The sequence below is a fragment of the Acartia tonsa genome, chromosome 3 (genome assembly GCF_053477335.1).
Source record: "Acartia tonsa isolate MP-2025a chromosome 3, ASM5347733v1, whole genome shotgun sequence".
NCBI classification, from domain to species: Eukaryota; Metazoa; Arthropoda; class Copepoda; order Calanoida; family Acartiidae; genus Acartia; species Acartia tonsa.
Genome location: NC_137262.1, coordinates 39,606,535 through 39,625,103, shown reverse-complemented (window position 1 = coordinate 39,625,103; position 18,569 = coordinate 39,606,535). Strand labels below are relative to the sequence as shown.

Below are 18,569 nucleotides of genomic sequence, written 5' to 3'. Positions count from 1 at the left end.
TTTCCAAGAATATAGGTATATTAGTTGGGTGTATTTACATGAATATATTTCCAGGAATACAGGGATATTAGTTGGGTTTATTTACATGAATATACTTCCAGGAATACAGGGATATTAGTTGGGTTTATTTACATGAATATATTTCCAGGAATACAGGGATATTAGTTGGGTGTATTTACATGAATATATTTCCAGGAATACAGGGATATTAGTTGGGTGTATTTACATGAATATATTTCCAGGAATACAGGGATATTAGTTGGGTGTATTTACATGAATATATTTCCAGGAATACAGGGATATTAGTTGGGTGTATTTACATGAATATATTTCCAGGAATACAGGGATATTAGTTGGGTGTATTTACATGAATATATTTCCAGGAATATAGGGATATTAGTTGGGTGTATTTACATGAATATATTTCCAGGAATACAGGGATATTAGTTGGGTGTATTTACATGAATATATTTCCAGGAATATAGGGATATTAGATGGGTGTATTTACATGAATATATTTCCAGGAATACAGGGATATTAGTTGGGTGTATTTACATGAATATATTTCCAGGAATACAGGGATATTAGTTGGGTGTATTTACATGAATATATTTCCAGGAATACAGGAATATTAGTTGTGTGTATTTACATGAATATATTTCCAGGAATATAGGGATATTAGTTGTGTGTATTTACATGAATATATTTCCAGGAATATAGGGATATTAGTTGGATGTATTTACATGAATATATTTACAGGAATACAGGGATATTAGTTGGGTGTATTTACATAAATATATTTCCAGGAATATAGGGATATTAGTTGGGTGTATTTACATGAATATATTTCCAGGAATACAGGGATAATAGTTGGGTGTATTTACATGAATATATTTCCAGGAATACAGGGATATTAATTGGGTTTATTTACATTAATATATTTCCAGGAATATAGGGATATTAGTTGGATGTATTTACATGAATATATTTCCAGGAATACAGGGATATTAGTTGGATGTATTTACATGAATATATTTCCAGGAATACAGGGATATTAGTTGGGTGTATTTACATGAATATATTTCCAGGAATACAGGGATATTAGTTGGGTGTATTTACATGAATATATTTCCAGGAATACAGGGATAATAGTTGGGTGTATTTACATGAATATATTTCCAGGAATACAGGGATAATAGTTGGGTGTATTTACATGAATATATTTCCATGAATACAGGGATATTAGTTGGGTGTATTTACATGAATATATTTCCAGGAATACAGGGATATTAGTTGGGTGTATTTACATGAATATACTTCCAGGAATACAGGGATATTAGTTGGGTGTATTTACATGAATATATTTCCAGGAATACAGGGATATTAGTTGGGTGTATTTACATGAACATATTTCCAGGAATACAGGGATATTTGTTGGGTTTATTTACATGAATATATTTCCAGGAATACAGGGATATTAGTTGGGTGTATTTACAAGAATATATATTTAGGAATACAGGGATATTTGTTGGGTTTACTTATAATTTAGTCCGTTTCCCCTTCTCCCTGAAATACAATAGTAAAGTGGGTCATTTGCTGTTTTTTTGGTCTGTTATTTATTGCAATGAAAAACAATAAATACCTAACTGATATTAATTATGCTAGGGGGAAACATTGTTGTACCTGTTTTTAAAAGCGAAGCTTTTCTATAATTAGGGTCGGTCCGTCCGTCCGTACGTCCGTCCGTCCGTCCGTCCGTCACTCCGTACGTCCGTCCGTCACGGATAGCTTTTTTCGTTAATTTAGGCATGTTAGAATTGTCCTATCGATTTCAAACTTTGCATGGTGATTCCTGCAGTAGTTAGATACGATTTAGAAAGCGTAGCAACTCTATAATCATTACCAAAATGTCCGTACGTCCATTTTAAACATGTTGATTTTTTTACTTTTTTAACAACAAATTTTTATATGATCTAATTATCCGTTTGATCTGATTTTTTGTATACTGATTCCTGGGACAACAAAGTACAATATTATAAGCGAAGCAACTCTATAATTAAGTCCTAAAAATGTAAGTATGTCCATAAACATCATTCTGTATCAAGCAGTTTTTCAACAAATTTACTTACAATTTTGCATCGACTCTTAAACATTTATATTCTGATTATTCAGTTCTGACACTATACAAGTGTTAATGTCCGTTTGTCCTACCGTTTCAGTGCTTCGCTTTTATGGATGTTGTCATCCTTGTTAACACTAATTTTTACATTAATAATGTTTAGTTTTTTAGGTGCCTTGTGAAAAAAATATTCTTTAGCTGGAGACATGTAGGAAAAGGCGCTTTTTTTAATGGTTAACAAACTAACATTTTTTACATAGTGTAATTGGAATTCGTGACAATAATGAATTGAATGTTTTGTTCTGGTATTATGAATGTACAATGCCACTAGTATAAAAAAACACATGGTACCCATTTATTCATTTAAAATATTCATATTTATTTATTATGTATTCATATATTTATTACTAGCGGCTACGCATCTTGAGGCCTTTTGGGGGACTTAAGAAAATCTATATAAATCTTCACTGTAAAGGAGAACCATTTTGGTTCAGTGGTTAGCGAGATCCTTAATTTAGACGAAAAGACAAATCTCTTGTTACTATTATAAGAACACTAGCGGCTGCGCCCCTAGAATCTAGGGGCTCTATATTTGAAGGGATATCGAAGGGCAGAGATAGCTTGAAACCATACCCAGACTTATTTTCAAATACGAAATAGCCTAATCTTCGGACCTGTATTAAGCTCTATTGTAAAGGAGAACCATAACGTTTCAGCGGTTAGCAAGATCCTTCAATACAAACATAAAAAGCTTACTACTTTATATTTTAGGATAACGTATAAGTTCCTAAACTTGTTATTGTCTTTTACTTTTTCATTCAATAGCAGCTGCTTTATAAGCATTTGGAGGAGTGGTCAATGCTAAACTCATCCTTGGGCTAAAGTGATCTCCTTAATGATGGAGAACTCAAACGGTTTAATAGTGAGATCTAAAGGTCCTCTAACAGAACTTGGGGGAAAGGGTGGGCTGTGTAAGATGACCATTTTTTTTTAATTAAGTTCAGAAAGAAAAAGTAAGAAAATATAGCCGGGAAGGGGGTGATTTTTCTTTGGAGGATAGAGGTGCCCTCCCACAAAAAGTTATAAACCTTTCTTCCTTAGACCTATAAATAGCTTACTTGTAAAGGAAAACCAGGTCTGTTCAGCGAGATCTTAAGGTACAGACTCACAGAAACCAGACATCCTGTTACTTTTATATAAGCATTAACATTGTTGACACTGAAGTGCACTATTTACCTAATATTTCCATACCTTTCCTTGCATCTCATATTTGAATGAAATTAAGCGACAATAACACACCGTACATTACACTAACTATAATTTGATTTTATACTGAGTTATGTGTATATAATGAAATTAGGCAGTACCAATGAATAGGGACAGGTTTTAAAAAGTATATTTTAGGTGGTGAAGCTATTCTATAACTAGTATATTTATGCTTAACTGATCGATGGTTTAACTACTAATTAATATAAGTGCAATAACAATATTGCTTGTTTTTATTTATTAAAATAATTCTAAAAACAAAATTGTCAAATTTTTATATTTTATGATTTATTAACAAAATTTATATTTTAAGAAGGATAATTGTTTTAAACCAAAAAATACTTAAAATTATACAATTTTTTTACTGGTTATTTCAATGCTTCTTATTGACATAACTAACCTTGCTTATCTAATGTTTGAATCTGTTTTTGAAGATTTTTATTATAACTACAAACATTAAAACCTAAGTAAACCGAAGAAAATGGCAGTGCTATAATAAAGATTATTGATATCTGTCTCTATCCTTGGTTAACTAGTTGTATAAATTGTGCAAGTGCATATTATACTTTACAGTGTAATTATATCAGTGTTCTATCAATTCTGCAAAAGTCTAAAAGTTTTTTTTAAATTTTAATATATTGTACGTATACCCTTTTAATATTGAATAGTTTAATATTTTATCATTTAACATTTTGCTATTGTTCTTCTTTCTAACTTTTTAGAAACAAGATTTTTATTATAGTATTTTTTTTATTGAGTTCCTGAAGCCTTTGCGACATTTAATGTACACTCTACAATCTACAGGGGGCTGCTAGTATTGTTTTTTTATAAACTAGCGGCTTCGCCTCTAGCCTCTAGGGGCTTTGCCCCAAGAGGTTATTAAAAAAAAAAATTAAGTACTACTGGTGCTGCCGCCAGTAATTTTATGTGAACTAACTTCTCCATAAGAAAAAAAATCTAACTTCTCCATAAGAAAAAAAATCAAATTTCTCCAAAAGAAAAAAATCGAACTTGTCCATAAGAAAAAAAATCGAACTTCTCCACAATAAAAAAAAATCGGAGGGGGGATTTTCTATTTTTTGGGGGGTTGGGGGTGTCCCACCCCCCAAAAAATGGCTTAAAACCACCACAGGACCAATAGATATATACCCTGAAGAGTATAATCCGATCGGTTCAGTGGTTACCGAGATCTTAAGCTTCAGACGGACGGACAGACAGACATCAAGCTACTTTGTATTATTGATAGTATTTAACAATTACATTTACAACCGTTGACCATGCAAATTAAAGCTGTAATAATAAGCTCACATTTTTATATGAGGCAAAACAACAGGTACAATAGTTTTAAATCCTAAAAAGTAGGGTAGGGTCATAACTAGTTTCTCCTAATTTAAAAATAGCATTGAACCTTCAGATGTAATGGCATTACTTTTGAAGAACAACAAGATTGTCGTTTGAAATAACCAGAATTACTTTAATCTTATGTTTGTATTTTAAAAAAAATCCACCGTTTTTTTAAAATAAATTGGTGCAGTGTTAATTGACCCTAGGGTAAATATGGTTCACCCTGTAATATGATATATTTGCACAATTACACATGGCCTCCCTGTAGTATAATATATATGCACAATTACATATGGCCACCCTGTAGTATAATATATATGCACAATTATACATGGCCATCCTGTAATATGATATATTTGCACAATTACACATGGCCTCCCTGTAGTATAATATATATGCACAATTATACATTACCACCCTGCAGTGTAATATATATGCACAATTATACATGGCCACCCAGTAATATGATTTTTGCACAATTATACATGGCCATCCTGTAGTGTAATATATATGCACTATTATACATAGCCATCCTGTAGTATAATATATATGCACAAGTATACATGGCCACCCTGCAGTGTAATATATATGCACAATTATACATGGCCACCCTGTAATATGATATATTTGCACAATTACACATGGCCTTCCTGTAGTATAATATATATGCACAATTATACATAGCCATCCTGTAGTATAAGATATATGAACAAGTATACATGGCCACCCTGTAGTATAATATATATGCACAATTACACAAGGCCTCCCTTTAGTATAATATATATGCACAATTATACATGGCCATCCTGTAGTGTAATATATATGCACAATTATACATAGTCATCCTGTAGTATAATATATATGCACAATTATACATGGCCACCCTGTAGTATAATATATATGCACAATTATACATGAATTGTACAATGCAATGCTTACACATTACACACTTTCACACACACACACACACAACTTATTTCATTATAAAATTACAAGAGGTTTAAACCTCATAATAAATTTGCTTAATTAAATGTTATGCTATGCTGTGTAATAACATTTAGAGTTACTGCAGTTTAAGTAACCATTTCAAATTTATGCAGATTGTCAAAATTAGTCATAAGCCAAGGTCTCAGTTGAAATATACACAAAGTTTTAGAAAGTTTAAGTAACTAGTTGCTTCGACTTTTGCCTCTAGAAGCAGTGACACACTTTCGGGTGTGGGTTAACCTCCAAATGAATTTTTTAGTTGAGTGTAGAAAACAAAAAATTTGAAGTGCAGTTATTTTTTTTCGGAGCCATTCCATTAACATTAGTGACATAATATATTAATAGTTCCTCCCCCACTGAAATAACTAAAATACATAAAATTTTTGGAATGATTGTACTCTTATTGGACTAACAGGCAGACACACATCCTCTTGTCGATTTTATGTCAGTTGTTATCTTTTTAATTTACTGGTCAAGTTTTAGAAAGGCATCACTATTTTTTCTTGTTGAAAAAAAATCAGATAACCTTTGGTTTTTGTGGGTGCAATAATCGATATTGAAGCCGAGATTTTATCTATACTGTAATTAAAGAATTATTGGAAAGAGTATAGAAATTTATACTCATATACATGGGTGTATTCTTGGGGAAAAGGAATGTGGATCCCATCAATTTTTAAATCATATTGTCCATGTTTAAATTATATTTTAGCAAGCTAAGCTTACATCATATGCAGAGATCTAATGGTATAAAGACAATGCCAGATAGATTAAGGTACATCCCCAATGATGATACACAAAATTACCCCTTCCTTAGATTAAAATTACTGGTTGCAACGTTTGAATACTCAATTAAATAAAACAATCAATCAAAATTCACTAAAGTACCCAAAGTTGTTATGTCAACGAATTAGAAAACGTTATTTTAAAACTTTGGGGACTAGTGTAATAAACAGCCCATTGTCCCCTCTCTGTCCGTATCATATACCCTATTTTCTCATGGGAAAAGAAAAAAGTCTTTCCAGGGAGCGAGTCAGTTAGGGAAGAAAACTCTTATAGAATTGCTCTTTCTCTTAAACTAGATAAAATACTATAAAGTTTAAAGACTTATTAATTGATTTATTTTTATTGATTTTATAAATGATGAAAGCTTACGAATTTGGATGATAAAAAAAGAGATGTTAACTACAAAATTTAAAAAATATTGTAAATATTTCCGTTTTCTAGTATTTTTGGCCCCAAACCCCTGGTTTACAAGACCTAGCCTTTATTTATAAAAAGAACACAGTTAACTAATGATATAAAGATTAATGAAACAAACATTGGATTAGTTAAACAATTGTAATATATTTATGTAGTTTTGGAATGAAAAAGAGAAAAAAAAATTACTGCCTCCTGTTACTTTTGTAAAAGAATTTATTCCTTTAATTCTTAAAAGCGAATCTTCTCTACAATTAAGAAGTCTTCCTCCGTATCAATTTGCTCTTATTTAGATATTTAAGAATTGTCCTATTGATATCAAACCTATAACAATGTTGCGCCTTTTTCTGACAGAATTACCACTTCGCTTTTAAAGGTGTATACTATTCTTGTTTTGTACAATATCCATGTTTATATAAGTCCACTACTGCAATTCTCTGCGTTCAAAACTTTTTTACTTTTAATCTGACTGGGGGTAAAGTTTGGGTAATTGATGAGGGTGATAAGTAAGGTTACAAATCATCACCAAGGTTCATTTGTAATGCACCATCACTAAATCAAAATATCTCAAGAAAAGTTTTACTTTAAAGGGTTTGTGGCCTACAAACATTTGGAATATTGAAGGTCAAATAATGATTAAGGAGCGCGTTGTTAGATACAAACGTAAAATAGGTCTTTTCGCACATTTATAATTCGACTTGTTTTCTTTTGCAAATAAAAGGATTCATATTAAACTTTCGAAAAAGCTTTGTGCTTAATGTCAATTAGAAAACAGAATTTTTGGAGAGTAAATAGTGTATTATACCCAGGGACGGATGGGACAGATGCTTGTAAATTTAACTGATTTCCAATATTTTTCTTTCATTCGCTGTTTGAAAGAATTAGGGGGCTTTTATTAATGCTTTCATTGGGTTGTATATTACAAACTAGCAGTGCCCAAAGGTTTTACACTACATTTTCTTTATCATATTTGGGGAAATAATACAATAATTTATGTAATTTTTTCCTATGATCCCCTTTAATACCTATATTTCTGTAATCTTCAAAATTTCCAATTAAAAAACAAGGTTACATAAAACGCATAAACAAATTTAGATTTAATTAGTCAAACTAAGTTTCCTGAATTTTTCCTGTCGCACTGCGGTCATCAAATCAAATATTTCTTCAAATATTACACCAAGACGATGTCCTATAACTTTTAATAAAGCTAATTCAAAAAAAAAATTGTTAATGATTTTTTATAAGTACAATAATTTTCTTTTTTTCACCTTTTTTTGACCATAAAAAAGCGATGCATAAAAAATTGAAAGGATACCCAAAAAAATTTACAAAATAAGCAACATATTTGTCTTTTTAATACAATAATTTATTCTAAAGTATGATTTACCCTAAAGCAAAGGTCTTTTACATTGTAATATTATACAGGTTTGATCAAACATGGTTCTAAATAATCTAACTTTTGATTATATTATAGCAAGTTTGAAATATTTGTAAAAGTAAACCTGCCCCTAGGATCCGAACATCCAGCAGTACACCATCACAAATCTGAAGACCTTCTCCCAATACCTGGTGTCTCTTCAGGTGCTGAATCCTGAGGGGGAAGGTCCCAAGAGTACCGTGGTCATTATGACTGATGAAGGAGGTAAGATACCTTTCAATTATGTACTTATATTCTCTTTGGGTACAATAATTGGGCGGTTCAAACTAGCTGTTAACCTATATTTTTAATCAACAGAAGGGCCATTTTATTTGTCATCGTTGGATATGTATTTAAATCAATATATTATCCATTGTATAATCACCCAAGATCTACGAAATAACTAATGTTCCTCTTAGTTAAATCGATTTTTCATAACCTAAAGATTTTCAAAAAGAGTATGAGGTCAATTCAAGAAAACATTGATTATTAATTTTAATGACGTCAAAATTGTCCTGTCAACTTAAAACACATTCTAGTTTGTGAGGCATACTATTTTTATAAAATGTTTTTAATTTTATAGTGGCTAAGGTATCCAGTAATTTAATGCCAGTTATCTTACAATAATTAGTGACTTCCGTAATTCATTTAGAAGCTTCACAAAGTGTCACCCGTGTGACGTCATAATTATGAGGGCTGAGAGGAGAAGTGGGAAAGGAAAAACCTAAAAATGAGATGGATTTATGACGTCACACGGCTGATTTTGATACACTTTATAAAGCTTCTTCATTTAAAATGAATAGATATGTGGAAGGAAAATTAAGTTCTAGAAGGAAATTTGAAATAAAATGCACGGGCCAAACTTTTCTCATGGTTTTACCATTTAGAAGCTACTTTTAAAAAGAGGGTCTAATGACCCAAACTTTATTTCTCGGGGAAAAGGAAAGATATTAATGATTTTAATCTATTAGAATCAAGTATTTTTATGTTTATGCATTGTAGGTCTTGGTGGTAGTATGAAAACTTTTGCAATAGTAGTTAAATATATTTGGTATGAGGTAACTGAGTAATATAAAATTTATGTATACATTAAACTTAAAAGATTCATATAGATTAAAATTTCTTAATTTATTTCTTGTTTTCTAACTTTAACAATAAAGATAATGGATGTAAAGGTACAATTACACTATAAGGACTTAATAGTCTGAACTTTAGACTATTAAATATCAAAAACAATAAATAATAACTATAAAAGTAAATTTACTATTAGAATTACTTTCAAAGCCATAATTTAGACTCCAAAAATGTCCCTATTTAAATAATCAAGGTTTTAAAGAAAGTAATTTTGACTAGAATTTTATTATGCTCTACAAATATAATAGTTATAGAGTTAAAATAAACAACTTTTAACAGTCTGAACTTTTATTATAACCAATAAAGATTTCAATTAATGAGGTATTATTGCTTTTGGAAGACTTTTAAAGCCTTAAACTTAAAATAAAATTAAAAGAAATTGGTTACTTTTATAGACAGTCTAATTATCTAACTTTACCTTTTAGGGGTAAATTTTATTATTACGACTTTAGTCTCCCAAACCTAATAAAGTTTTATTTTAAAGACTGTCTTAAGACCTAAACTAAACATAATAAAACCTCGCATAATGTAATTGCTGTAAAAGGGTAGATATGACACATGAGTGTACAAATTAATATCGTTCTTTACATTTAATTTTAATGATACTACATTCTTAATTCTTAATTGTTGTTAAACAGTTGATCTAAGGATTTTTTAACTAAGTAGCATATGTAAAACTTGTAACCCTTTTATTACTTAATATTTACCTGGAAGTCAATCTAAACATTGTAATTAATTTTATTTTTAGCTATCCATAATCCAATGCAGTTTTATGGGATAACTTCTGCACACTACAGCTCAGCTATTACTAATTAAGATTAGATTCTCTTAGAGTGTTTCTACTTTGTAGATAATTTTAAATCCTAAAATTTAGCCTAGACTGTAAAAAAAAGTTTAACGGGTGGTTATTATAACGATTTATTCTAACAGGCTATTATATATTTTACAGAAACAGAAATAAATAATAATCTTCAAATAGGAAAATTTAGCTTGATGTTATAAACATCTGAAACCTGAAAAAGTTTGCTTGCATCTCTATCTGTGCAACTATGGATGGTTATTCTAAAAAACAAACAGAAAAGTTTCTGAGGAAGTATCAGGTTCGAGTCAGGATAGGTAATATTATATTTTGCTTGAATCTTTTAAGTGGTTTTTCTTGATTAAGCTTTAGTTTCTTAATAGTATAAATAAAAAAACATGAAGAAAAAAAACAATTATATAGCTTTTTGGGGATAAGACAATGTGTGATAAATTATTAAACATCCCCAATGGTGATAAACAAAATGTTCCCTTCTGTAGATAATTCGTCTGAAAACTTTTAATTCTGTTATTTTGAACCAACCAGTTAAGATTTAATAATAGTACTCAGAGTTTCATTATAAAACTTTGGGTACCAGAATAATTAAGTGCCAAATGTCCATCCCCTTCATGAATTTAAGTAACTTTTTGTTTTTCACAACAATTTATCCTTTTCCACTCCTACTTCTGTGTGTGTGTGTGTGTGTGTGTGTGTGTGTGTGTGTATGATTGTGTGTGACTTTGTGTGTGTGTGTGTAAGTTAAAATTAGCTGAACAGCCATTAGATGGATCAGAACTTCCAATTTACATTTCATAAATTCATTAACACAAAATTTTGTGCAATTTTAGTAGAATTTCTTTTATATTTTAAAAGTTCTAAAAGGAGCATTAAATCAAATCATTTTACATCTTATGAAATCTATTTTGCCTTCAGCTTTTCTACCAGTCAAATAAGTATCATTTATAGAAATTGGCTGTAACCAAGACAAAAAGAGTATGAAAGTAACAGATTTTGAAATTTTAACAATACCAAATATAACCATGGCTTAAACGACATCAGGAAATTATAATTTGGATAAAGTTCGGTCCGTACGTCCGTTTGTACGTAATATTATTATTTTATCCTTCTTATTTTGTATATACTGATTTGTAAAATAACAAGGCACAATGTTATAAGCAAAGCATTTCTATAATCAAGTAATAAAATTGTAAGTAACCTACAGTTATGCAATTTTGCAACAAATATATATGCAATTTTAAAAACTGCTTATTAGATGCTGACCCTTTACAAGTGTTAATATTCGGACACCATGGAAACTGTCCCAATTTTGTATAACTTTTGCGGAACAAGTTCCAGTTACGTCATATTTTTCTTTCCCGAAAAAGAGAAGGGGGGAAGAAAATCTCTTCAAAAGAGATGGGGAAAACCCCCTTTTCTCCAATCTCTTTTTTCTTCCCCCCTTCCCTTTTTTTTCTTTCACCCTTCCCTTTTTCGGGAAAGAAAAATATGACGTAACTGGAACATGTTCCGCAAAAGTTATACAAAATTGGGACAGTTTCCATGGTGTGTCCTACTGTCTGATATTAAAGCTTCGCTGCTATAGGTGATGTCATCTTTGTTTTTATTTCAGTACCAAGTTCGCCAGTGAATATTACAACTAGTAATATAACAAGTACAAGCATATTAATATCCTGGAGCCCTCCGGAACATCCTAATGGCATCATTCTGGGATACAGGTAAAGTTGGTGCTTTCTCTTAAAGCTCCTAGCGAGCATCAAAACTTCCCTCTTTATTTCTAAAATAAATTGAAAATAAGGATGGGCATCTTTAATTACCTAACCCTAACTATGCGGGACTAGCCTGTAGCCTATCATAACCTGACATAAATTAAAAAACAAACACAAACAACTTCTTCCCCCCCCCCCTCTTATTTTCTATTTATTTCAAAATAAGGGAGGGATGGGGTTCTGTGCTTGATAAGGTACTTTGAGGGAAACTATCCAAAATTTGAAGAAGACAATCTTTATTGTACAGTGTGTTTTTTTTATGAGAACTTTTTTGAAAGCAATTTTACCCCACTTACAGTTATCAGAATTTAATGATTAATGGCTTATTTTCTTCGTTTTTTATAACCATTTACAGAACATCAAAAATATATTTCAGTTTTTATTTAAAAAGTGCAGAAAAATCTAAAATTCAAAACCTAGGTGTCAACATCTAAAAATGGGTTTAGCGCATTTTTCTCATGCTCGAATCTTCTACCCTTTGCAAGAATGGCTGCAAAACGCTTCAAAATTGATATACAGAGTTAAAAATTGATACAGATACTTTTGAGGACATGTACTAAAACATATCAAAGTTTGAAGGCCATATCTCAACCAAGGAGGGAGTACTGGCCCCTCAAAGTCGACTACTGAAAATCCATTTTTTTTTCTTGCAAAGGGTAGAAGATTTGAGCTTAATAAAAATGCGCTAAAACCATTTTTAGATGTTGACACCCAAGTTTTGAATTTTTTATTTTACTGTACTTTTAAATAAAAACTGAAATATTTTTTGATGTTCTATAAATGGTTATAAAAAACGAAGAAAATAAGCCGTTAATCATTAAATTCTGATAACTATAAGTGGGGTAAAATTGCTTTTAAAAAAGTTCTCATAAAAAAAAACACACTGTATAACGTCTCATGAAATTCCCTATCAATACTATATTTTCAAGGGTTTTGTCGACTTTATTACACTAACAAAGAGTGATATTTTGAACTTTTGGCTGTTTATGTCGACTACATGGCATCGACTAAAAGTGGTCACAGCTGACATATATTTTTTATACGCCCTATCAGTGTTGTGGACATTTACCACATAATGCGCGACTGCCATGCCTTCTATTGTATTTTTATTCTTAAATGAACTGTGTTGTTAATCTCGGAATAAATTGACCTTGTGTGAAGTGCATAATGTTAAAAAGTAAGCTTGACAATAAAATATATATTACAACATTTATTCCAAATTTAATTTAAGCTTTATAAAGCTTGAGAAATGGTTGCAAAAATTGTTTTCATTTGTATACTCAAACACTGTTTATACAACGTCTCTCTTCAATTTAATTTAAAAAGTATGAAACCCTAATAGCAATTTATCGCATTGTATTATATACAGCTTTTTGCATATTTAAAATGAAAAATTATAAGATTAAAACTAGATTAGTTAGACCCAGATACAAACAAAACTAGTTTTAATTTCATGATTTCATTAACATTTGTGGAAAATATTCTGTGATACGACACTATTTATGATTTTTCCGTATGGCTGAGAGCCGGTTCTAATCCAGTAATTTTATTGTTGTCTTATTGGCTATTGATTGGTTGAATATTATTCTCATAATTTATTAATTTATAATCTTAAATTTTCTACGAAGTATGGTGGTGTTATATGTATTTGATGTAAAGTGCACTCTTTACATTTTATGTTAACTTCAATGTCTCCACATTTGATTTAGAGTAGGGTTGATATACATTCAAGATTTCTTATAAATAGTTACAGCCAAAGCTACAAAAAAAACTTATTATATTTGATTAGAAGAATCACAACAACAAAAATAGCAGCATATCTCATGTATCAGTGAAAGTACTCTATTGAGCCTCTTTTAGACAATGTGAGTTATAGATAAGGATAACTTTATCAAGCTATACATTGCTGTTTTTGGCTATATGAACTTAATTATGTACATTTAAAGTCTGGTTGTAAAATAGTATTAATTTCTGAATTATTATGTTTTTTTCGTTATGAAAAAGCTTATTCTTGTTATGTTTAGATTATACTATATGCACGCGAACTTCACAGATGTAAAAACTGTTCGTAATTCTACAGAGAGAATGGAGTTCATTCTTCCAAATTTAGGTAATTTTTTATTTATAATACTCTGCCTATCTATCTTACTGTAACCTGCGTTAAGTTAAAAATGGTTCTTCTTGCTTCTATGTGCGACATTAATAGTAAGACTAGGGGGAATGCCTTGACCAAAGACAGGCGCAACTTATTACCATGCACAGTTAGGACTTCTCAGACAAAGGTCGTGCAATCAAAGGGTTGGTTGTCTTATGGATGTTACTTAACCTAATATCCTTGGGTATTTGAGTATCGCATCCCATTACACGCGGGTGATGCTCTGGATCTCTAGATGGTCACTTAAATCGAAGGAGAATCTCACCCTTACGAGGTAATGGTAATGGTAATCTATCTAACTCTATCTAACTCTATCTACTTTATCTATCTATCAATCTATCTAAACATGTATATATTCAATTCATGTATATATCAAACTAACTACATATCAATCTTTGAAATCTAGATCATTTTCATTTTTATCTAATCAGTCTTTTCTATCAATCTATCTATCTAAGTGTTTTATGATTTTCTATATATGTTCCTCTATAACTAATTATCTTATCTGCTATCTATTTTTATTTTATTTGTATATCAATTTATTAATCTGTTTAGTTACATTTTTTACAACTTGTAGTTACTTATCTATTTACCCATCTATCTATCTGATTATATATTTACTTGTACATAAAAATAATTACATATAAATTTTTCTGTCCATCCATCTATTTTTTTTTAGCTATCTCTCTTTACCTATTATCTTTATGTGATATTTTCTTTTCTACTATGAAAGTGTTAACTTTACATATTTCCGTATTATCAATGTTATCTTAGAATATTTAAATTTCTTTCTCTCCCATTGTCTCTTTCTCTATCTCACATTTAAATGTCTCATTTTTAACACATTTTATTTCCGATTTATCTATCTCTATCTATTTATGTTTGTCTTTCTTTTTGTTTAAATCTTTGTCTGTCTCTCTGTCTCTGTCTGTCTGTCTCTCTCTCTCTCTTTTTTTCTCTGTCTCTGTCTGTCTGTCTCTCTCTCTCTCTCTGTCTCTCTCTCTTTTTCTCTCTCTCTCTCTCTCTTTCTCTCTCTCTCTCTCTGTCTCTCTCTGTCTCTCTGTCTCTCTCTCTCTCTGTCTCTTTCTCTCTCTCTCTCTCTCTTTCTCTCTCTTTCTCTCTCTGTATCTTTCTCTCTCTCTCTGTCTCTCTCTCTCTTTCATGCTTTCCCTTTCTTTTCTCTTCTCTTTAAATATCTTTGAAGCTTTGTAAAGTGTCTCAAAAGACCAGCCGTGTGACGTCATAAAAATCAATCTCCAATTTAGAGGTGTTCTTTCCCACTTCTCCTCTCATCCCTAATTTTTATGACGTCACACGACTGATCTTTTGAGACACTTTGCATATCTTTTTTATCCCATTGTCTTTCTTCTTTTTCTCTTCAATTAACATCTAATTGTTCAACTTTTCACCTTTTTGTCTCCTTTTTTGACACATTACAATCTTTCCCGATTTTGTATTACTTTTGCGGAACATGATTCCAGTTACGTCATATTTTTCTTTCCCGAAAAAGGGAAGGGGGGAAGAAAAAAAGAGATGGGAGAAAAGGGGGTTTTCCCCATCTCTTTTGAAGAGATTTTCTTCCCCCCTTCCCTTTTTTGGGAAAGAAAAATATGACGTAACTGGAATCATGTTCCGCAAAATCGGGAAAGATTGTAATGTGTCTCCTTTTTTTCTATCTATCTTCCCTTCTTCAAAACTTTGACACCACTGTATGAATCTATCTGTGTATCGTCATATCTCCCCCCAAAACTCTTATTTTAACTTTTCAACCAACATTTAAAGATAAACATTTGTAATTGTCTTTTGTGGTGAACAGTAAATGGTTTAAATTTTTGTACTGTTTCATACACTTACACAAAAAATATAAAATTGTGATTACTTAAAAGTTAAAAATTTGTATTGATTTTCAAATGCTTTGCAATTCTTTGATTTGATATTCCAAAACAGGGCTCTAACCCCACTTAACATAAACTAATCAAAAATATATTTCTTTAAAAAAATATTCTTTAAGTTCCAATTTAAAAGACAGTCCCGATAAACCTTGATTTGATAAAAAATAAATAATAAAATAAAAATGTACTGAACAAAAAGTTAACCATTACCCCAGCCATGTTGATGCTGTCATGGTATTTAGGGCAAGGCAGAACTTTGTGTTAGTACACTGTACATGTACAAATAAAATTTACCAACACAGCACAATATTTCAACTTACTTTGCCCGAGGCGTACAGGGATAGGTAAATGGATAGTAAATTAAATCTGTCCTCCAATCAAATTTTTTTTTCTATCTTCCTGTCGTGATTCTAATACCTTATTAATACCCGATTTATGAATGGAAAGGTTGATAGTAAAGTAAAGCCAGACCGTTAATACCACGACCTTCGCCTGGAAGTCTTAACACTTTATGGTAATATGTTGTGCCTGTTTATTGGTTATACATTTCTCCTTCTCTTACTATTAAGTTTCGAATCTGATATTTAGCTGTAGTAGTACAATAATTTAATTCTTAAGTTATGAGGTGAAATTTATCAGCCGTTGACATATCCTTGTATCCCATTTTTACACTTTTATCATCAAAACTTTTACTGTCCCCTGTTCTAGAATTAGATGAAAACTATAAAAAGGAAAGTTTGGAATGATTTACTTTTTTTGATAGCAGGGTAAAAAATATGTTAAAACATGGATTTAGCTTAAATATTATAATTATACATACCTATTTTGAGATAATATATTATAAATCTTTGGGAAAAATTTTATTGTGTATCTCAAACGTTTTGTTTAAGTCAAAGTAACACAAATTATAAATTATCTTATACATTCATTAAAATACAATAAATTCTTTTTATATAGGTAATTATCTGAACTTTAAAAACCATGAATGTTGTTGGCTTGTCCATAAAGATCTCAATATTTACTGGGCCATTGAGTTATTCTTTACAGGAAAATTTAATGTCTATTATGTGATACCTAACCCCCCCCTCCCTCTTTCACCAAAAAAAATGAAACCAAAATGTAACCAGGTAAACACGGTTTCTTATTTCTTGAAAAAAAAATACTTTTGAATAATTGTTCTTGTTTAAAACACAAATTTACTTTTTTCAGAAGTGTACACAGTTTACAAGATTTGGGTGAAGGCATTTACTTGGAGAAATGAAGGTAATTTTAAAAACATTTATCTGTCATATTTATTATATTTATGGAACAATTACAAATAATGTTGCTTGCTGCCTGTCCTACTACTAGGTAATATTTTCAGGAGTACAGGGATAGATACATACGTTCTAAGTTTTTGTAGCTAGGTTATTTTGTACAGGGTGCCCCACAAGAAAGTCCTTATATCTACCAGTATTTGTTATCTTGTATATTGTTTTATGTTCGTTTTGCAGATTTTTCATTGTTACCACATGAAATTGTCAGTAGTAAGCTGCCATTTTATTATTTTACTAAGTTTGCTTAAATATAAAAAAAAATTAAAAAAGAATTTGTAAATATATATTATTTCTGATTTTTAAAGAATACACACCCAACGTAGGGAAATATTAGGGCAAATCTTTCCCTTATTGTAATTAAAGAAACACTTATTGTAGTTAGGCAAAGAACACAGTAATAGTGTCTGACTGATTATGACGTAACAAAAAAAATTAGCCAATGAGAGGCCACTATAAATTTTACCATTGGTCAATAACGGCCTCTCATTGGCTAATTATTTTTGTTACGTCATAATCAGTCAGACACTATTACTGTGTTCTTAGGTAAAGATTAATTAACTTTATTTTAATGATAGTGTCTGTTTTAAAGAAATTGTAATATATTTTCTCGTATTCATTCGAATACGGTGGATAGGAACCGGTTCTCATCCATACGAAAAAACCATGTCTAGCATCGTATTATATCCAGCTTTCTACGAATATAAAAATGTACAATCATAAGATTAAAACTAGTTTTTTTAGCCGATTTATCTATTACTAGCAGTAGAGATACTTTATAGCTTAATGATACCTAAATTCCTGATGACATAAGTATGCCTATTAAACTGCAAGGACAATATTGCACCTATTACTAAGATTGCAGCTATTCTATAATTCATCCAAGTTCTTAGGTTTAAATTTGTCTCTGTATATATTTTACCTTATTCCTTGCTAGTAGTTTAAGTTCTCTGTAAGCAATAGCTTTGACTTTGTCTATATTTTACCCTGCATTGAACAATAGTGCACCTATTGCTAGAAGTAAAATTACTCTATAATTAACATCTTTATCTCTAATATTGTCTACATCCATATCTTACCCTGAATTGAACTAAATTTTACCTATTACTAGCAGTAAAACTACTCTATAATTAACATCTTTATCTCTAATTTTGTCTAC

At 30.5% G+C, this 18,569-nt stretch overlaps 1 protein-coding gene across 1 annotated transcript in view; it reads left to right on the top strand.

Annotated features, from left to right (window-relative positions):
- The window catches only part of LOC145314871 (putative receptor-type tyrosine-protein phosphatase mosPTP-1), a 122,417-nt gene that overhangs the window by 43,977 nt on the left and 59,871 nt on the right, over nucleotides 1-18,569 (top strand). The window contains exons 10-13 of the mRNA XM_080154950.1: nucleotides 8,426-8,555; nucleotides 11,894-11,999; nucleotides 14,075-14,160; nucleotides 17,307-17,360. Coding sequence (XP_080011076.1) covers nucleotides 8,426-8,555; nucleotides 11,894-11,999; nucleotides 14,075-14,160; nucleotides 17,307-17,360 — 376 coding nt within the window. The remainder of the gene's footprint in view (nucleotides 1-8,425; nucleotides 8,556-11,893; nucleotides 12,000-14,074; nucleotides 14,161-17,306; nucleotides 17,361-18,569) is intronic.